This window comes from Ictidomys tridecemlineatus, chromosome 16 (assembly GCF_052094955.1).
Source record: "Ictidomys tridecemlineatus isolate mIctTri1 chromosome 16, mIctTri1.hap1, whole genome shotgun sequence".
NCBI classification, from domain to species: domain Eukaryota; kingdom Metazoa; phylum Chordata; class Mammalia; order Rodentia; family Sciuridae; genus Ictidomys; species Ictidomys tridecemlineatus.
This window is the reverse complement of record NC_135492.1, coordinates 47,054,529-47,076,956: the sequence shown is the minus strand read 5'-3', so window position 1 is coordinate 47,076,956 and position 22,428 is coordinate 47,054,529. Positions and strand designations below refer to the sequence as shown.

Genomic DNA, 22,428 nt, shown 5'->3' with positions numbered 1-22,428 from the left:
ATGGCTGGATAGATGATAGATATACAGATAGATAGAGATATACAGATAGATAGATAAGAATCTCCAGGGGCTCACACAAAGAAAAGATGCAACATAGGTGAGACACCTAAAGAAAAGACCCCAAACTATACATTTTTAGGGGGGAAAAAAACATAGCTTCAAGATATTGAACCTGTCAATCATTTTTTAGACATGATACCAAAAGCACAGGCTACAAACACCTAAAATAGATACATGGAACTACATCAGACCTGGGAACTTCTATGCAAGTAAGCAAGCAATTAGCAGAGGGAAAAATGTAGTCTGTGGGATGGGACCGTGTATTTTTGAGCTGTATGTCTGGTAAGGGGTTCAGGTTCAGGGTAGGCCAAGAACTATATAATTCAACAACAAGAGAAACCAACCCAATTAAAAGCAAATAGGGGACTTGCAGGGGTGTTTCTCCAAACAAAATATATAAAAGGTCAACAAACCTAGGAAAAGACACTCCACCTCACTAATAGATAGGGAAATGCAGATCAAAATCATGATGAGATTTCACCCCATTCATTCTAGGTTGGTACTATTGAAAACACACACACACACACATGCACACTAGCAAATACTTGTAAGGATATGGGGCGAATTGGAAGCCTTGTAATATGCAGAAATAGCTCAGTTGGAAGGGCATTAGACTGAAGCAGGTGGAGCCCTTGTGCTCTGTTGGTGGATCGATCGTCAAGATTGCTGCTGCTGTGAAAAGCAACGTAACACCTCCTCTGACAATTTAAAATAATTACCATATGGTCCCCCTTCTTGGTATATATCCAAAATAATTGTAAACAACATCCTAAACAGATATTTTACACAACGATGTTCATTACAGCTTTGTTCCCAATAACCAAGAGGTGGAAGCAACCTGCATATCCATAGACAGATGAATGGGTAAAACGTGGTGTGTGTGCATGCTGTGGAATATTACTCAGGCTTAAAAAGGAGATCCTGTCATGTGCTACAACATGAAGGATGGTGGGGGACACAGTGCTAAGTGAAATAAGCCAGTCACAGAGAAGCAAATACTGCATGATGCCACTTAGTGAGGCACCGTGTAAAAAACAATAACAAAGTAATCAGACGTGAGGCCAGAGATTCTGTGTCTTTAATAAGATCCTAGGTGACACCAGTATTTCTTCTCCAGGGGGAGTCACATTTGCAGTAGCAAAATTCTTTAAGTGTCAAAAAATCCTGGGTCTCTCCCATGCTGGGAGTTCAGAGTACGTATGTTCAGCTAATGAGCTTCTCCAGGTGGATCTTATGAGCAGTTAAGTTAAGGAAGTTGATCTCTGTCCCCTTGGTTGGTTTGATACCCAAGAGCACCACAGAAAAGCGAGAATTGGAAAAAGCTCTGTCAGTCATCAGAGCCAGTTTTCACCAGAACCCGAGCATTGACGGCCACAGACACTCCAATCTCTTTTCTTTCCCCACATGGGAAAACCGAAGCTTCTCTAGGCTCCTAATGAATTTCATTCTTACTTAGAGTAAAGACTGATGCTTTTAATCAAACCTTTTGATTCTGGTTGAAAATCAACCTAAAGGCAAAATATGTGCCTACTTTGCCTGCACGATATGTATCTGGCTCCTTATTGAGGGATCCTGATGGGCAAGAGATTGCTGAGACGTAACAACAGCGCCTCTGCGTTGCAGTATGTTCTGGCAAGGATACGTGCGTACGGCAGAGCACGCATTAGCAGAAGCTCTAAACTGCTGTGATCCCTTGATAAATTCACCAAAGAAGTGAAAAGAAATTGAAGTTCTTATCTTCTCAACACTGGTCCCAGGGTTGGGAGCACCTAGAGATGATAAAAGTTGACCATGATACTTTGGTGTGGAGTAAGACCCAAGTCGAGGCCAAGCTAAATATCCAGGACCTGTTTGGCTCTGTTTCCTTCCCCTAAATGGGTGCGTTGGGCACAGTGGTGGAAACAGCAATGGCTCAATTCAGCGCTCAACGGCTTCATGTTGGTAAATTGTAAATCAGCCCTGATGGGCCTGTTTACACCACAGAAACTGGCAAGCTCTACAGACCAATTTTTGTTTTCTTGTTTTGTTTACGGAACCTGTTATTAAACATCTACCCGTTCGGATCATTTCCAAGTCTAAGTAGCCCAGATGCTAAATCTCTGGAGATAGTGCTTCAACAGGCTGAGGTCCAACTTCAGAGAGGATCCAGGGTCCTCTGTGCAGACCAGGAATTTCAAGAAGCCCCGTTCCAACCCTGCTGGTGGGAAAGAAAGGGACGCAGCACCCAAGCAAACAATCATGAGAACGTTGTTTCCTGTTTTAGACAGAATCCCTGAGTTCTCTCCTGCAGGAACATACAATAATTCGACAAATATTAATTAAATATCTACTTTGTGTGAAGTAGAGATCTGTGCCAGGTGCACGCAGGTGGCGCTTTTTGCCAACTTGGAGAAACTCATGGAGAGCAAGAGCGACCATTTATTAACCACCGGTTTTCAGGATTCTTACGGCCAGGCCGTCTCCTGTTCATTCAGCAAAAACTGCTATCGCATAACAAAGTGACTCGTAATCCGATATGACACGGCAGTCCTACGTACTTCTCCCCTGACTAAGGACATGGATTTGTCTAAGGGATCAGGACACTGTGCCTGATACAGCGAGATGTCACTAATGGGGATTGATGGAAGAAGGTCAATGCAATCATTACTGATTTTTTTTTGAAATGCATATTCTCTTTATATAGATAGGATAGGTCAAAGGAGGCTTGCAAGGGTTTAGAAGCTAAAGCCCTCCTTAAAGTATTATAAGAATGATTTTTCACCAGCACGTTCACGATTGTAGGGTGGTTTAAAATAGCTTTGAGGTGTTTTTTTCCTGGAATCAGAAAGTTTCTACCATGTTGACATGACTCTTTTTTTTTTTTTTTTTTGGCTTTCCGAACCTTTCATGAAAATGAAAGGGCTATGCATGATCCTACTTGGCAGAGAAGGCATGGAGAGACAGGGAGATGGTATCTGTGTGCTGTAAAGTATTTGGCAGTTATTATAGAGCCGAAAATGCCAAAATTAAGAGGTAGTTCATATTCACGATAGGATATATTTCTCAGCCACTAAAAGGAACTGTGGGCACACTCAACAACTTGGACCTATCCTAAGGGCATCATGCTTACTGGGAAAAATAAAGTCCCCTAAGTCACCTACTGTATGATTCCATTTATGTACATAATATTCTTCAAAATAACAGCGGTGCAGAGATGCAGAGATTCATCGTTTCCAGGGATCCGGGGTGATAGACAGGGGAGGCCAGGTGTGACTTTTAAGCACCAGGAAGATCTTTGTGACAAACTCCACATATCTGATTAAATAACACCGAACTACAAACACACTTCATCCCAGTGGTCAGTTGCCTTAGCTGGACGTCGTGCCCTACTTACTTAAGATGCAATCACTGGGGTCCCTGTGATTGCATCTTAACTGGGTGGAGGACAGACAGAACCTCTCCGTATTCTTCCTTATCAATCCATAATCATTTCAAAACACAAAGTCTTCTTTTTTTTCCAAAAAACTCTTTTCCAGCACGGATATCCTCTGTGGCCGGTGGTGGAAGGATAGCGTAGTAATGGAAATAGTGGGCAAGAAAGGTTAAAAAGTGCTCGTGAAACAATCATGCTAAGTTCTTTACATATGCAACACAGATTCTTTCATTCGGCTCCCCAAACAACCTCATGACTGCAAATATCGTGTCTTTCTGTAAATGTAAGAGCTGTCATGATAGTTAAGGGTTATTAGGGTCTCGGGAAATGGGGCATTCACTGAATTTTAGGGTGTGGGTTTGGGGGACATTAGAAGGCACGCATCAGGCTCACAGTGGCATGAAAAAAATCATCATCATGTTCAGAGCTTTCCTGGGTGTCTCCTTATGATTCTTGATGAGGGAGCAGAGATTTTTTTTTAATTCATCGCCCTGCAATGGTGGACCCAGAGAGAAGACATTTTTTCACTGCAGCATGCATTCAAGATGGCTCCCCGGGAAGCCAGGAGGGGTTTGGGCGTTTATAATCTGAGAGTGGCCTTCTCCCCTCTGTGGGTGGAAAATCTGAACGGATGCATTCACTCCAGGCTGGGTTTCGTGGAACAATGAGGTAAGGGTTAAAGGAAAATGGGCCGAGATTCCAATCATAGGAAATTCTGAACTTCCAAAGGGGCTGGCCTGAAGAGTCTCCACCCACTGGCAGCGCTCCCAGAAATGTTTCTGGGGACCGACTGTGACAGAGCAGGCATGACTGGATTGTCTTTTCCTTTTCCATCACACCGAAGAGCATCATCCTCGTGCAGTGCATGCCTCAGATCCAGCTGCCACTGGGCATCTGGTTAAGGAGTCAACACTCCACTCGGTCCCTTGGGAGGGGAAACCAGTGCAGGCAGAGGCTGAACTAGTTTTTTTTTCCCACTTGCATTTCCCATGGAGGAGAGGTTGCATGGCATGACTGGTCCCCCTCCTGAGGGAGAGGTGCCCTCTGGGAGTTCACCTGAGAAAAATCTTTCAATTTAGCAGAGGAAGATTCCCCTCGTCTTTGAGCTGCTCTCAAACGCTCAGGCGGTCATCTTCTAAGCAAAAAAATAAGCCACGTGGTTTTGGCTCCACGGGGAGAGCACCAATAACCGGGGAGGGAGCAGGCTTCATGGATCCGCTGTGCCTTTTTGTCCTGCAGCAGAGTCAGGCGGCATCAACGGATGGGCTCACTTTCTGGATCGGAAATGGCCACCGATGACCGGAGGAGGAGGTCACGCACTGGAATGTGACTTAGCCATTGAAGGCTTCCACGGGGCGTGGGCATACACGGGGGGAAAAGGTTGCGAAACTTGGAAATTTGTTTTCACTGGGCAGTGTTTTTAACAGAGCAAGGCGGAGGGTCCAGAGTTTGGCGACCCTGGCTCATCTCTTCCTCCAGGGTCACTGAGAAAGGACATATTGGGAACAGATCCGTGCTGTTCCTTTTCCCAGCGATTGACTTGTTAGTGGGCGATGTGTGCCTTCCTCCCCAAGGGCTGCCTTGTCACTGGGAAAGGAGGTATTGCGAAAGGATCGATGTCACCCGTGTTTTGTCCTCTTCCTCCCTCCCTCTTCCCAGGCCACAGTGTTTAGGAGGTTGTCATTTCTGTATCCTTCACGTTGGACCTTTTTACTTTTCTTTTTCTGATCCCTTAGGAATCGACTGACGTATTTTTCACATTCCCCTATGCAAGGGAACCAGGGGTAGGTTCTACCAGTGCACCACTGGGAATCTTACCAGTAACTCCTTAAGTGACATCTGTGTGAATATCAAACTTCTCAGGCCCATTTCACTCTTCCTTCAAGTACCTCCTGGATCCAGGTTGAGGGATCAGAGTAAATACAGGGCACCAGGAAGAAAAAAAACATCAGCCTCCAAGCTAGGCAGCCATCTGAGTTGAAAAATGTGCTCACAAAATGGCGGAATGTAAGGAAGCCCATGAGGGTCAAGTATTCAGAAACTGAGGACGCTCCAGTGATTTTACCCTAGAATGGTGACAGCTGGTAGATTTGCAGGGTTAGATAATACCAGGAGCCAGGTCATCAAATGGAGTAACCAAAAGGAAATGATGTCATGTACAATTCCATTTTTTATTGGTGGAAGATGGTTCAAGTAAGTCTTATCTCTAGGATATCCAAAAGTTAATACGTGCATGAATAATGTATTTAAAAATACCTTTGGAACTTGGAAGGTGTTTGTTTTCTGCCTTCTGTGTGTCTCGGTTTGTTATTTCAAATCCTGCAGAAGCAATCTATATAGTTTTTTTGACAAATACACCCATACATCGTGCACAGTTTGATTTATATAAACTCATTCCAAATGCAACAGCAGAATTCCTCCTGAACAGATGAAAAATATCTGCCTAGAGTGATAAAAAATATGTGTGCCGAAAGATAGAGTCGTAAGAAGGGATTTTTTTATATGAGAAAGATTTGTAACTGTATTTCAAAAAATACCCTTTAAAAAAAACTTCTAGAAGACCTGATTTTTTTTTTCCCAACATTTTTATGTCACTTCTGATGTTTACCTAAGCCGAGAAGTCTTTTCGGAAACACTTTTCTGTGACATTGTTTAGTTTATTTTGGATTGGTAAGTGGTGAATAATGTCAACATAGCGTAAATGCTGGATTTATTTACAAGTATTTAGTAAATACTTGGTATTTAGTAAATACTTAACTAAGGGTTATTTACGCAACCCACTAACAAATCAATATAGCTATCTAAGCAAGAAAAAAAAAGATCTTTCATTGCACATGAATTCTATTTACCCCACAGCAATCTTGTGCTTGTCAATTTGGCCATATAGATAATTAATTTGTTTACTTTTATGATGCTGGGGATGGAACCTAGGGGCTTTATCACTGAGCCACATCCCCACCCTTTTTTTTTGAAACAGGGTCTCACTAAGTTGCAGAGGGCCTCACTAAATTGCTGAGGCCAACCTCAAACTTGTGATCCTCCTGCCTCAGCCTCCTGAGTCGCTGGGATTACAGGTGTGCACCACCTTGCCCGGCTGACCACAGTATGGCTGTTCCTATTGCATAGCTCTTCATCTGTCTGTGATTTGCACTTATTTCCTAGCTTAACAATCTCCACTCTTCCTCTTTCTTTCCTCCATCAATCTTTCTTCACATGCACTCTATGTTTTTGTAGTATTTGTTAGGAATGTGACTTGTCTTCTTAATCATGCTTTGCATTTCATCATACTTAATATTTGTTCAGAGGGTTATTCTTTTGTTGTCGTTTTTGTTACGTAAATCATCACATCTGCCCTGACTCTTTTTCGTAGACCCAATTGTTTTTATTTTGTGACTTTGCAGACCATGAGGAATGCACTGTTGCTGTAGAGCAGAAACATCTCTACTTGGCACTCTGCTTGTTAATGGCCTCTATCACTGTAGAATTGGTCTCTGAGCTTTGAACTCATCTCATGAATCAGAGGTATCTTGGTTGAGAAATCAGTTGCCTACTGGATTCATTTATTTAATAGCACCTTCACATCGTAATACCAGGCTCCTGGGTATCTGGGCAAATCCATTGTCCAGCTGAACAAAAGCACTTAATAAAAATGTAGCTTCTTCCAGTGAAGCTCCTTTTTATTCTTTTGAAATCGCCAGCTTAGGATGCAGGTACGTTGAAGACACTGGATTGCATTTCCCGCTCCTATACATACATACAGGCTCGCTCCCATTTTTCCTTTAATTAATTATTGGTTTGAACTTAAATGTTTACCTTCCACGTGTCTTAAAATCTTGAATTTCATCAGATCAACTGCAGGGAGGCAAAAAAAAAATACACATAAGGTAGATTATAAAATTTAAATAAGAAAAATCTGCCCACTGATTCCAAAATTCCTCCTCACCCACGAAGTCAATTAACTCAGAAGAAAATAGAGGTTTTTGAGAAGGCATCTTTTGTTTTATTTATTTATTTTTTTTTTTACAGTGAGGGTACCGATGTCTATCTTTTGTCTTAGGAAGGCACAGTTTTTTTTCCTTTAATATATTATTTCCCTGTGACTTTATAACCGGTACCAACATGAGGGAATTTTGGGGAACACTCGTTGTAAGCCTGCAATACAGTTTTCTAAATGTCGCGATCCAAGACTATTTTAGTGTCAGTTTTATCATGGCCATGACCAAAAAACCTGACAAGAACAACTGTAGAGGAGAAGTGTATTTGGCATTCACGGTTCCAGAAGTCTCTGTCTACACCGCCAGCCAGCTCCATGGCTCTGGGCCCCAGACAGGCAGAACATCATGGCGGAAGGGTGTGGTGGAGGAAAGTGGCTCCGCCTGGGCCCACCAGGGAGCAGAGAGTTCTGCTCACCAGGGACAAAATATAAACCACCAAGTCCTGCCTTCAGGGACCCATCTCCTCCAGCCTCCCTCTACCTCCTGCAGTTACCACCGAGTTAATCCATATCAGTGGATTAATGCACTGATTCAGGTTAAGGCTCTCATAACCCCAAACACTTCTTAATTTTCTTGCATGGTCTCACACGTGGGCTCTGGGGGGACACCATGTATCCAAGCCATAACGAAGACCAAGCTGTAATTCCTCCTCAATAGAACAAGCATGGCATAAAGCTGAACAGAGCCCTGGGTTGTAAGAAGTGCCTAGAGGGTGGCCGTACAGATAGTTCAGCACATTTTCTGTATATACACAGAGTGTAAGGGGACAGAGCGCAGGTAGTGACTGTATCAGAGAGCCCGTGTTTCAGCCCACACATCAAGGAAAAAAAAAAAAAAGACGGATTTTTCTTATTTTGTTTCTATCTCTTTTGCTTCTGTGAAATTTTTGAATTTTTGTTCCCTTGAATATGGGATCCATAGTGAGTATGTTACCGGGAATTGAACCCAGGAGTGCCTTATCCCAGAGCCACATCCGCAGCCCTTTGTATGTCTTATTTTGAGACGGGGTCTCACGAAGTTGCTGAGGCTGGCCTCAAACTTGAGACAGTCTTGCCCCAGCCTCTTGAGAATCTGCGATTCCAAGTGCATGCCACCCCATCCAGCTAGAATACATTAAAAAAAAAAAAAAAAGAATCCTCAATAGAGTAATAAGAACATTTTATATCATGGAATATACCAGACCCATCAAGCTGTATTCATATAACTGTTGCATCTTAGCATATAGAAATTACAGCTTTAATTTTAATAAATGCATCAAAACCTAGGGTGCTCCTCCCTTTAGGACAAATTTAGCTTCCTGCCTTTGATGGACAAAGGAACAATAATTGCATCAGAGAAAGAAAAAGACCCCGGATTAATCTTGGTGTATGTTTTGTTTTGTTTTTTTTTTCTTTTTCCCCTTGCAAAAGAATTCATTGTTTTATTCTCTGTTTTGTCTTCCAGCGGCGGGTCCGGATTTCTCGAGAACACTCTTGAAGAGAGTCACTCTCGTCAAAGTGGGAGGGGAGGTGGTCATTGAGTGCAAGCCCAAAGCATCTCCAAAACCCGTCTACACCTGGAAAAAGGGGAAGGACCTATTAAGAGAAAATGAAAGGTACTCTCTTGAAACGTTTGGAGTCTTTGGTTAACCTGTAGGAACCTCTTGTCTGCTCGTGAGAAGTGGGGGAGGGGGGTGGTATTTATTAGCTTTACTTCGGGGCCAAATGTTAATCCAAAGGCTGATGCTCTATTAGAGAGGAGGTAAATGCTGGGTTTCCTCCTTGATATCGGTCCCGCGTAGAACCCTCTCTGCAGAAAGAGAATGCACCATTCCCTGTGGAAACTTCCGGAACTGCCTGAAGGTAAGCTTAATGTTAGCCCAACATCTCATTTGTGGATTTGCCCACTCTCTCGGCGCCTCCTACTTCCTTTGAACAGAAGTCGAATGTGACGAAGCAGTTTAATTTTTCTTTGTTATGGCACTCTTTCCAGTCTTTAGCAATCTTTCCAATATTTTAGCAATCTTTCAAATATCCATCTGTGTCTCGTTAGTTTCCTTCTTTGAGTTTATAAACATCTCTCATTCCAACCTTGACTTCTTATTATTTCGATGGCATCTTTTTGAGACAACAGGTTTTCTTCTAATACCTAAACACGTCACGCTTGTATTTTCTACCATCCATGGGCTGCATGTAGAAAGCATGTTGTTTATGTCCTTTAAATGGATGTGAGTTACCTGGAGTCTGACAGTCGGTCGTGTCCATTGGCACACATTTCCAAGGCTTTTCCTTGGCTGTCAAGAAAAAGCCTATAACGTATCCCAGACCTTTGTCTGTAATTTATGCAATTTGTTAGAAAAATGCTAATTATGCAGGAGTCTGTTTGTCACCTATAAGACAGGATTTACCAGCTGTATACATAATGATTTTAATTGGTGCTGAAGGTCAAGTACTCAAGGATGCAATAAGGATGCCTATCAAAATGTGTGTGTCTACCCTTTACACCTGTACACCTTTGAATTTGCATATACAAATTAGACCATGGCGCTGATGAGGTTGTCCTGTTTAATGAGTTTTATAAACAAACGCGGTGCGGTTTATACGGAGTGAATGCACACCCATGTTAAATGCATAAGATGCGTCCCTCTCTGATTCCTGGTGTACCCAGAAAACGGGACAGGGCTGGGGACAGAGCCGAGTTGGTAGAGTGCCTGCCGTGCATGCACAAGGCCCTGGGTTCAATCCCCAGCCCCTATAAACATTGATGTGGCTGTGTCACTGTAGGGTGCTGATTTTAAGTCCTTTGGATACAAACAAGAGTGGGATACTGGGATCCAAATGTTGGTTTCATTTCAAGTTTTCCGAGGAATCTCCATACTGCTTTCCAGAGTGGCTGCACCACTTTGCGGTCCCACCAGCAACGTAGGAGTGTGCCTTTTCCCCCACATCCTCACCGACACTTACTGTTGGCTTGTATTCTTGACAATTGCCATTCTGACTGGAGGGAGATGAAATCATAGACAAGTTTTGATTTGCATTTCTCTGAATGCGAGAGATGTCGCACACTGTTTCATATACTTGACAACCTGCCGTCTTGAACAGGGTTGTTGGCTGCTTACCTCTGCTATAGCTGAGCCATCGACACAAAGCCTGATTGAACTACCCTTGAGGAAGTAGAGTATGAGTATCAAGAATCCTACGGGAGAACGGAATTTAGTTATTTCCACCGTTTGACTCCCCACTAGCTCTTCTCTGTTCAGTTTTTTGTTCTTGATACTCTTGATTTGATTAACAGGGTTCAAATATGCTTCCACATTTACATGACACTGAAAATATAGTTAAACTTGAGGATACTCCCCTGTCATTACCCAGTTCCTGCTACTTGTCATCTCCACCTCCAATGTCACCGGGTGAGTCCCAAAATGTCAATATTAGCACCGCTTTCTCCACTTGGCTACTGTCTTCTCACGGCTCTGCTCCGCTCCTCTGCCTCACTTAAAGTGTGTTAACCAAAGAGACCCAACCAGGTAATGGAAATGCTTTCCAAAACTGGCCAGGGTGGGACCTCAAAAGGAAATGGCACAGACTTTAGTGACTGTCCCATCAAGGTAGACACCTGCCACTCAGCCATACAGAGAGGCAGGTCTGGTGACTTTCCATCTTATTTTTCCAGAGAAGCTCGATGTCAGAACTTTCTTGGAAGTTCTAATTTTTAAAAAAAAATAAAGAAATTGATTTGTTTGAGTATTTAAGGTCAGGAGACTATGGACTAGGTATAAGATGGACTTGGTCTCTGGATCAAGTTCACTCTTGGAAAGACATCAGCTCGCTCGAACATTTCACCGTTTCCAAAAAGAGTAAAAAGAAAGGATTTTGCTCCTGTTTCCTCGGGAGTGGAGAAGAAATTCTGCTATTTTTCTGCCTTTTTTTTTTTCTTATACAGAAGAAAGAAAATTAAGTGGATGAGTCAATGAAAACCATCACATCAAATCCTACACCACTGATTATTTTAGTCAGCTTTTTTTTCATCGCGGTGACCAAAAAGAATCTGACAAGAACAATTAGAGGAGGAAAAGTTGATTTGGCTCACGGTTGTAGAGGCCTAGATTGTCAGATGGCTGACTCTGTAGCTCTGGGCCCAAGGTGAGGCCGGACATCATGGCGGAAGGGCCTGGTGGAGGCCGCCGCTCCGGACACAGAGACCAGGAGAAAGAGAGTTCTGCACACCAGGAACAGAATATAAATCCTAAAGACACACTCACACACACCCAGTGACCTGCCTCCTCCAATCACACCCTACCTGCCTACAGTTGCACTCAATTAATCCACATCAAGTGGATTAATGCGCTGATGAGGTGAAGGCTCTCATGACCCAATCATCTCCCCCTCAGTACTTTCTTGGGTTGTCTCTCACATGAGGTTTTGGAGGATGCCCTAAATGCTCTTTGATGATATAAAAATCTTAAATCAAAAGCACTGGTACAGCCCTGAGAAATAAAACCTTTTAATTAAGCATCCCTTTTTGTAATATTGTCCCTGGATTCTGTTTTGAAAGACTCGGCCACACTCTAACCTATAAAAATGAGCATTATTACCAATGGTAACTCATTGTTCACAAATGAGTTTGCACTAAAAAAAAAGTATTAGAAGTAACATTTTAAAAACTCAGAAGAGTTTTTTCGTTCGTTTGGTTCTTGTTTTTTTATCCCATGATGATTTTGTAGTTAGCTCAGTGGATATAGACTCAAGAAATGCTGATTTAATGTTAACCTGTTAAATTTTTTTTAGATATATGTGGGGGTTTTTTTGTTCCTGATGTGATTTTCTCTTTGTTTAGAAATTCAACACACATTCCGGATGGCATTATCTATAGTAAGCCAAGCATGTTTTAAAAATATTTTTAACTGTAGATGGACACACAATATCTTTATTTATGTATGTTATCTATTTATTCATTTATTTATTTATTCATTCATTCATTTATTCATTCATTTATTTATTCATTTATTTATTTTTATGTGGTGCTGAGGAATGAACCCAGGGCCTCACACGTGCTAGGCAGCTGCTCTACCACTGAGCCAGGACCCCAGCCCCTAAGCCAAACATCCTAATCAAAGATGAAAAATTCGAACAATTTCCAGAGCTTTGTGTAGGGTAGGGAGCCCATCCATATCCATACCACACTTCTTGTTTTCCTGGGCCTTTACCCCGGGATCAGCGTGTAAGCAATATCAGACATGGGAACGAGAAAACCTTGCCACTGAGCCCAGGTATTTTAGTTCTCGGGACAGATGTCTAGTCACCGTGAAAACAGTTCATGTCATTTGGACGGAGCGAGCGCTTGAGTCTCCTAACTGGAAAAACGTTGATGATTTTATTTACTTTTCCTTTTTTAGACAGAAGGCCCTTGAGGCAAATAAGCCTGGAGTCTCAGCTATACGGAAAGCATCCAAATACAGAAATCGCAGAAGAATTAGTAAGAACCTAGAATCCTAGAATTGTTGAGTGGAATTGTTGAGTTGAGGAAGACCTCAACTCTAAGCTGGCTTCGGTGTGAATCCTGGGGATTCATGGCTCACTTATCTGCACAGACCTAGGACGGGCTGCTCCTGTAGGTGTGTCAGGGTTCAAGGGCTCACACAGCACCCCGCGCTGGCCCTCTGTATTTCCCAAGGAATTGCAACAGTTCCAGAGGAGATTTTCTCTTTATTTGTTGTTTTTAGATATACATGACAGTAGGTTGTATTTGGACGTATTACACATGCATGGGGTGCAACCCATTCCGATTTTGATCCCATTTTTGTGGTTGAACGTGCTGTGGAGTTACACTGGTCATGTATCTATATAAGAACACAGGAAAGTTATGTCCAATTCATCCTACTGGGTTTCCTATTACCACCCCTCTTTCTTCCCTTCATTCCCCTTTTTCCAATCCAATGAACTTCTATTCTTCCCCTCCCTTGTTATAGGTTAACATCCACGTATCAGAGAGAACATTTGGCCTTTGGTTTTTCAGAACTGGCTTATTTCACTCAGCATGATGTTCTCCAGTTCCATCCATCTACCTGCAAATGCCATGATTTCATTCTTCTTTAAGGCTGAGTAATATTCCATTGTGTATAAATACCATATTTTCTTTATCCATTCATGTGTTGAAGGGCACCTAGGCTGGTTCCATAGCTTGGCTATTGTGAATTGAGCTGCTGTAAACATTGATGTGGCTGTGTCCCTGTAGTATACTGATTCAGAGGAGTGGGATGGGATAGCTGGGTCAAATGGTGGTTCCATTCCAAGTTTTCTGAGAAATCTCCATACTGCTTTCCAGGGTGGTTGCACCAATTTGCAGTCCCACCAGCAATGTATGAGAGTACCCTTTCCCCACATCCTCACCAGCATTTGTTGTTACTTGTAGTCTTGATAGTTTCCATTCCGACTGGAGTGAGATAAAATCTCAGTGTCGTTTTGATCTGCATTTCTCTAATTGCTAGAGATGTTGAACATTTTTTTTTTCATTTACTTGTTGACCATTCTTCTTTCTTCTGTAAAGGGCCTGTTCAGTTCTTTTGCCCGTTTGTTGATTGGGTTATTTATTTTTCTGGTGTTCAATAGTTTTTTTTGAGTTCTTGGTATACCCTGGAGATTAATGCTCTATCTGAGGTGCAGGTGGGAAAGATTTTCTCCTATTCAGAAGAGACTTTCAGAGCACTGACATGCTTTGATCATGTGCTTCTCTAGACCACCCATCTTCAGGGGCATCTAGTTATCCAAGCACTAATTATGCAGAGGTAGGTCCCATGCTCATCCTTGAGGGAGTGAACGGGGCAGAGGTTTTCCTAGAGAAGTCCAGGTGCTGGCTACCAGAGGAGACAAGGCTCCCAGTGCAAAGTTCCCACAGATCCCATTTTCTTTCCAGGACTGGGATTCACACAGTGGATGACTTCCATCCTCCCTTGGTTATTTCCAATGACGTGGACCCTAATAATTGATAGATGGTGGTATTCCATTCAACTTCCACTGATTTTGGGGTTTGCTTTCTGGCGTTAACCAACAAACCTAACCCCTTCCCTTTCTACATTTGTTGGGAGTCGCCCTGGCTCCAAAGACTAACTTCCCCATCCCCCAAGAAGAGCTGTCCAATGGTGGGCCCTGCTGGCTCACCTGATCCTTCCCCACCAATTAGACTAGCCCTGCTGGCTCACCTGATCCTTCCCCACCAATCAGACTAGCCCTGCTGGCTCATCTGATCCTTACCCACCAATCAGACTAGCCCTGCTGGCTCACCTGATTCTTCCCCACCAATCAGACTAGCCCTGCTGGCTCACATGGTCCTTACCCACCAATCAGACTAGCCCTGCTGGCTCACCTGATCCTTACCCTCCAATCAAAAAGCACCCCATGCCAACTGTCAAACCGCCCCCAGCTCTATAAATATGCAGAGCTGTTCCTCAATAAATGGGCATTTGCTCCGACGGCAAGCCTTGATCGTTCTTTCAATATTAATCTATGCTCAAGTCCTCTTTTACTTCTTTTGCAAACCTGAATGTTCCTGGGGCCCCTGATATCCTTATTCTGACGTGGTTTGACGTCTTCTCATTGTTCAGATCATGCCTATTTCAATGTCTTTCTCCCTTGTCCCCAAGAATGAAAGCAGTATTCATAAGGGAATTCATAATGTCATTCATCCACATGGAAAAGGATGGTCATCATTATTGTCCTATGATACCTATAAAGAAGAAAATATCACCTTCAGTGCCCTTAGATGAGCAAGGCTGGCAAGTACATGATGTCATAGAAGAACTACTCCCCCACAGTGGTTAGTTAAAAAATATTAGCCTCGGTGCTTGGAGGGGTACGTTTAGGTGTCTGGAAAATTGATTTTGAGGAAATATCCCACTTTCTACGGAAGCCAAAGGAATGAGTGAAATGTGACTCTAGTTAACAGTGCATGAATACTCCCTTATTCTTCCTCGTGCCTGAGAATTTCTCTCCTCCCTCTCAGAGGTTAGACTAATACTTCATGTCAGGCGAAGGGCTGATAACTAGGTCTAGATATGCCACTGAACGTCTCAGAAGAGAATCTCAAATCGACAGCCTGCGTGTCACCGGCGAGGTCTCAGAAGAGCAGCCCAACTATTGTGTCCAATCGGCAAAGTCCACTTCCATTCCAAAAGCTGAGCTTTCCTTGGGGACTTGCCACCTGCTAACCCTGTGCTTGGCCCTAGGGAGAGAGAGGAAAAGAAGACGTAAACCCGGACCGCAGGATGTTCCCAGACCTACCACCAGTGGCACGCAGTGGCAGAAGAACAACAGAAAAGCCCCCATAATCCTGAGGGATGTGTTATAAAGATGAGATACGGAGCAGGAACCTTTAAAAGATGCAGGGCAGCGGAGGCCTTGGGTTTGAGGTCTTGAGAGTCTGAACTTGAGCCTGCAGACCCCCGAGAGAATCGGAGGACGGTACCCCAGGGACGACACAGCCGCGTGCATGCTGGGGAGATGGCTTTGTCTGCAGCACTGAGCGGGGTGCAGAGGTTGGGGGTGCAGAGAGGCCACCCGCAGGCAGGAGTCCTCTAGGAGAGCAATCCCAAGGAGTTGAGGGACAGCCACCTCCTGAGAGTGAAGTGGAGGGACAGACACATGGGCTGTGAAAGGCCATAAGGGACATGGGAAGGAGATGGATTGAAAAATAGAGAGGAGAAACCGAAAATGACTCACGGTGGTCCAACGTCACCAGCTGATTGATGTCGGTGTCATTTGCCACCATCATGAATATCAAAAGAACAAGTTGGGGGGCCAGGGTTGTGGCTCAGTGGCTGAGCACTGGTCTAGCACGTGCGAGGCGCTGGGTTTGATCCTCAGCACCACATAAAAATAAATACATGAAATAAAGGTATTGTGTCCCTCTACAACTAAATATATATGATATATATATATAATATATATGTATTATATACATTATATATCATCTGTATACTATATTTTAAATATATATATGTAATATACATATATATTATATACATTATATATCATTTGTATGTTATATTTTAAATATATATGTAATATACATTATAATATAATTATATCATATTATGTGTGACATTATATAATATAGTAGTCTATTATATAATATATAAATAAAAAATATATGTAATCATATATGTTAATTAACATATTAACGTATATGTTAATATATGTTAATCAGCATATTAACATATATGTTAATATATTGGGGGGAATCAGAAGGTTAATATTAACATGTTGAATTCGAGTGCCTGCAAGTAGCCATGTCACTTTAGGGAGAGGCCATTCTCGGGTCACCATGCTAGGGAAGCCTTTCCCCACCCACTGATCTGAACAGGTGAATCTCCCCGCCTGTCTCCCTGCTTTATGGATTCTGGGCTACTTCCCACCATCTCACACCGCTGTCTGTCTTCCCCACCCTCCACTCGATCAGCACGTCAGTACTGAGGACAGACGCTGGGCGCCTATATGCAGATGTGCCTGTGTGGATCGGGAGTAGCCAGTGGAAATCTAGTATCTTACCGTGGTAGCTGTGGGGATTCTGAAATGGGTCTCATGGGGCCGGAGCCAGGGCCTCAGTAGGATCCTATTCGTTCTACAGGCCTAAGGGGGGTCTGTTTCCAGCTTCTGCAGGTAACCCCCGTCCCATGGCTAGTGGCCTTTCCCCCGTCTTCCAAGCTCACAAAAGCAAATTGTCCTCTCACGGAAGGACTCTGACCCCCTTTTCTGCCTTCCTCTTCCTTCTTGGAGGACCATGGTGACCCTGGTGTGCTTTGCCACATTCTGCAACACTTGGCGTCTGCCTGGGATACAGTAAGTGCTCAGTAAATGCATGTCCAGCAGGAAGTTCACAGATGCTGCTCTGCATCGAGGGGTAGAGACACAGCTAGACTCTGTCAGTAGCTAAGAAGTCCTGGAGCCGGGCTCAAAGGTGCACGCCTAACATCCCAGCAGCTCAGGAGGCTGAGGCAGGAGGATCATGAGCTCAAAGCCAGCCTCAGCAAAAGCAAGGCCCTCCCTAAGCACCTCAGTGAGACCCTGTCTCTAAATAAAATACAAAATAGGGCTGGGGAGGGGGCTCAGGGGTCGAGTGCCCCTGAGTTCAATCCCTGGTACCTCCAAAAAAAAAAAGAAGTCATCAAGTGGAGAGATTCACCCAGAGAGTCTTGTAGAACGAGGACATCTGTGGATCAAAGAAAGGTGCCCAGGTGCCCAGGCGGACACACCGTTTTAGTCTGGCAGGGCCTGCGTGGTCCCATCTAGCTCTCTGGGAAAATATTCAACCCACCCAGGAGTAAAACTTCCCTTTTCTGTGTCTCGTCTGGAGACGTTGACACCTGCCTCTGAGGGGAAATTAGACCCTGGCCTTCACGGGCGTCTCCTCCCAAAGGCATTTGGAAGGATGTGGGAGTCCACGTAGGACCTGGTAGGAAATCCCCACCCAGGGCCGCAGGCGCCATGTTGGTGTGGAAGCCAGGTCTTGGAGGCCTGCAAGGTGGGAGGCAGAGCCGTACCTGTGATGGCAGGTGTTGGCCCCAAGGCCTGCAGTGTCCCGGTGTGGAACGGAAGCTCAGTGCCTGAGGCGTTGTGTTTCTCTTCCGGAGGCAGACTGTCTCTGTGTGTGCGCTTAATGAGAAACCTGCCCTCAGGACATCTCTTACAGTTTCTGCAGAGCTGCACAGCGCTGTTATCAGGAATTCCGCCCTGGGGAACAATTATGTTCTTGCCATAATTAGAGGCAGTTCATCTCCATAATAATGGAAATCCTGCCTCAGAGGCAAAACCACCAGTGAAAGCAACCCAAGCAAGTGTCATTGCTCCAGTTAGAATCCGTGGCCCTGTAGTGGTGGCCCTCCGTCACTTTAATTCTGCACGGGCAGTTATGGAGATGAGAGGGTCTCCCGCGCTCCACCTCCAGACCTTGAACTCTCTCCCGTGATCTCGGCTGGTGTCTCCTACAGCCCTGGATCCCATCGTTAGGGCGTTAAGCTCCCCTAAAATGCAAATTGCCAGAGTTTAGGGAGATTTGTTTTAAAAATACGTTTCCATGATACATTCTGGGGGTGACTCCCGTCCCGGGAAGATGCTGTGGGCTCACCCCTAGCCACGGCCCTTCTGAGCTGAGCGTTGTACGTCAGGTTCTGTTGTGGTCGGGGGTGAATGCGATGACCAGGCTCGGGCAGTGACCAGCTGAGACTGGCTGGTCCTCCTGTTCTCTCACCTCAGGACATATCTATGGAACCCACATAGGATTCCAAGGTCAGGCTCAGTTTGACTCAGCTTCTTTGTGGCTGTGACTAACAGACCCGACCAGCACAACTGTAGGGGAGGAAAAGTTGATTTGGGGGCTCACGGTTTCAGAGGTCTCAGTCCATGGACAGCCGTCTCCATTCCTCAGGGCTCCAGGGGAGGCAGGACTCATGGCGGAAGAGTGTGGCAGAGGGCTCACGTGGAGACCAGGGGGCAGAGAGAGACTCCACTCTCCAGATATGAATAGATACCCAAAGCCACCCCCAATGCCCACCTCCTGCAGCCACACCCACCGCTTCAGTGACCACTCAGTGAATCCCCATCAGGGGGTGAAATCACTGATTGGGTTAAGACGCTCACAACCCAACCATTTCTCCTCTGAGCCTTCTTGCACTGTCTCAGACGTGAGCTTTTGGGGGACACCTCACCTCTGCACATTACACTGGCACACACCAGGCCCTAAGTTCAGTCCTCAACCTTGGAAAAAAAATTCCAAATCCTACCTCTCCTCCAAAAAAAGATGGCTTTGGTGGAATTCTGACCTGGACCCAGGAATCTGGATTTTTGTTTTTAAGTTTCCCAGATGACTCTAATGCACGGCCAGGTATATGACAGGTGGCTTCCTGTGGACCTCCCCTGACCCACGGGACTCTGCCCGCTTTCCGACTTCACTCAAGGTCGTTCTTAGCTCCTGGGACTTGGGGTCTTTCTTTGCCCTCTTCACGCGGCCTTGTTCCCTCCTACCACAGGACATCCCTCCTGTCCTCTCGGTCGGCAGTGACTCTTTTCCAGGGCTTGACTCAAGCTCCAACAACCGCACCCCGACCCCAGGCCAAATCCAGCCCCCTCTGTGTTCCCGCAGCTCGGGAGGGAGCTGAACGTGGTCTGAAATTTTCAACAGCAGGCAATCAAAAACAAAAGCAGCGCTTTGCGACAGACACATGGAGGTTGTCTGCATGTCAGGTTCCAGTGTCTGCAAGTCAAGGTCGAAGGGATACAGTCCCACGCACTCCTGGGCGAATCGTCTGGGGCTGTTTTCACCCCACAAGAGCCGGGGGGGGACTCCTGGCACTCGAGGCCCCCAGCTCAGGACGCCCGGAACCGTGGATCATTACCCTGTCACCTCCTCTGGGCCCATCGAGGCCGTAGGGGAGTTCTGGGATCAAGTGGGATCCAAGACTTGGTAGCGTGGCATCGGGTGGAAGAAAGAGAAGAAGAATTCTCCGTAGGGAGACGCTACAGGCTCCTGGAGATGCTGTTCACGTCACCCGCGATGTCGGTGGATATGAGATAGCAGTGACCGTGACGCGGGGTCAGCTCAGCTGCCAGAAGCTCAGGGATCTCCAGCCGTTCAGTGAAGATGAGCCTCTGACACCCCTTGGCCCCTGCTGTCTTCGTGAAGGAATGGGTGGCCTGGGGGGTCCCTGGGGGGGTGGGGGTGGGGGTTCGGGTGATTTCTTCCTTTGGCTCTCGTCATGTTTCTTGGTCGCCTTGTGACCCTCGCATCCTGTGGTTCTCTGGGGTTGGGGGGAAGAAGAAGGAGCGATGATGGTCTGACTTCGGACCTAGAACCATCTGGACCCTCTGGAGAAGAGGTAAACGAGGCCCTTGGATCACCTCCTCAGAGCCTCTGTCCAGAGAAAACAGCTCTGCACCCTCGAACGGGGTTAAGGGATCCTGAAAATGTTCCAGCCAAAGTGGCCCCGTGACGAGGAGCAGTATGACAGCCAGACGGGCCACGTGCTGTGCCTGATTGATACAGGAAGGGCTGGTCACTGGGGTTCCTCTGTCCCTTTACGTGACGGGGATGATTAGGGAGGACAGGAAGGTTTCAGATGCCCCCACCTAGCTGAGGGGGTCTGGACCGGCCCCTCTTCCTGACGTCTGGCCCCGGGTTCCTTTGGAAGTTCCCAGGAAAGGTTAAAACAACAGGAGCTCCCGACGGGGTTGGAGATGCGGCGTCTCATGCACCGTTTGGAGGTTCTTTGCATTTCTGTTTTGCCTTTCATCTTTGTTTTCTCCACCAGGGCGACATGAGTGATAGGTTGTCAATTATCCGTCTTTTCAGACGATAGGAAAATCCCAACATAAAAGCGCCAGCCCACCCCACCGCCCCCCATCTCTCCCTCTTCCATGGTAAACGCCGGCTGATGGTCAGGCTCCCTCAGTGCTGACGGACCCAGCAGGGAATTCAACTTGCTTTTTAAAAACTAGCAAGTCGATGGCTCCTAGTAAACTCTTGAGCCATTAAAGCGGTCTCTTTGAGAGGAATGAGCCCTGGCTACATTGTTTATTCAATTTAATTGTAGGGAGGAAAAGAAAAAAAAAAGAAAAGAACTCATAGGGGGGAAATGGTTTGTTTGAAGTGGTTTTCACCCGTCACGAGATTGTGAATGAGTGTCCAATTAAAGAGGGGCGCACCAGGACTTGGGTAACAGGGACATCTGTTATCTTAATTAAACCAGTTACTATATAAAGGAGCTTCCGCACGCTCACGGTGTTCCAGGGGGCCCTGACCTAGAAACTCTGGGAAGCTCTGTTCTCTTGGCGGGATTCGGCTGCCGGTGGGTGTTCCCCCCATCGGTCCCCTTACACTCTAGACCTGACACAGCTCTGTGATGGACGGACCGACACCTAGGTTCATGCCCGTGGAGCCTGGAGAGAGGAAGAAACGGAAGTTCAGGATGGAAAGTGGAACAAATCAAACGAGAGGAAAAAAAAAATACCTGGTGTCCTTGGTCTCCTGACTTGGAGGGCAGGGAATAGCGCTGACCAGGAAAGAAAGGGGAAAAGTAAAGGGACCAGTCACTTTCCGACTCCATCACGGGCCGAGCACGCAGGAAGAGCATCTAAAAAACCATTTGAAAATCATTTTCAAGAAGATAAAACCCTGAGCATCAGGGATAGTCAGGGTCTTGCTCCAAGCGGACACCAATAAACCCCAGTGATTCCCATTCACCTCAAAGACAGCCTCCTGGGTTGGAGCGTCCTGCCTGGCCACGCACGTGCTCCTCTCTGACCAAATCTGCTACGTGTCAGCTTTTCGACTCAGCTGCAGTCACACTGGCTCTGCTCTTCTCTAACTGTGGATGGAGATGTGAGCGGGTACTAGCTAAATTCTGTTCCAGGAATCAGAATTTCTTTGCAGACAGAGCACAGAGCACAATTGCTGGGGATATGGTCCCTTGTGTGCAACTCCAGCTCCCCAGAGCTCCTGCTGGTTGCTGTCCCTTCAATACCTGTGGGTTAATCTTCTTTTCCAGCCACCCCAGGTTCTTCCAACAAATCCCCCCCCCTTGTACTTAAGTTAACGAACGTCTTTCGGTTGCTTGCAACCCCGAAACCTTAACTGCTTTCGGCCAACCCGTGGATCGTGCGTAACAAGATGATTCTTTCTCTCCATCTGCCAAAGAAAAATGAGAATCCCCCTCCCTGTTCATGGCCTTTGGGTCTTGATCTTGGCTCTTGCCACATTGGAGCAGGAAGACTTACTAACTGGAATATCTAAAAGCTCTGGGGAGGCAATTGGAGGCATTTGGCTTCCCAAAGGAGTTTGCATTCCATGTCGATGGTCCCCCGCCTGATTCGGCACCTCATCCAGGACGAATGGAGCTGTGTTTAAACTTACTTTGAATCATGCCGTCTACCTAATTCTAAGAAGCAGTTTAACTTTCCGGATAAAAAGTTCTCCTAAGAAAAGGTTCGCTCTCAG

At 45.5% G+C, this 22,428-nt stretch overlaps 1 protein-coding gene across 8 annotated transcripts in view; it reads left to right on the top strand.

The window, feature by feature from the left end:
* Cntn4 (contactin 4) overlaps positions 1 to 22,428 on the top strand; it is an 819,812-nt gene that overhangs the window by 704,729 nt on the left and 92,655 nt on the right. For all 8 annotated transcript variants that reach the window (XM_040290063.2, XM_040290053.2, XM_078033565.1 and 5 more), the window contains one exon: positions 8,911 to 9,061. In XM_040290063.2, the coding sequence (XP_040145997.2) occupies positions 8,911 to 9,061 (151 nt within the window). The remainder of the gene's footprint in view (positions 1 to 8,910; positions 9,062 to 22,428) is intronic.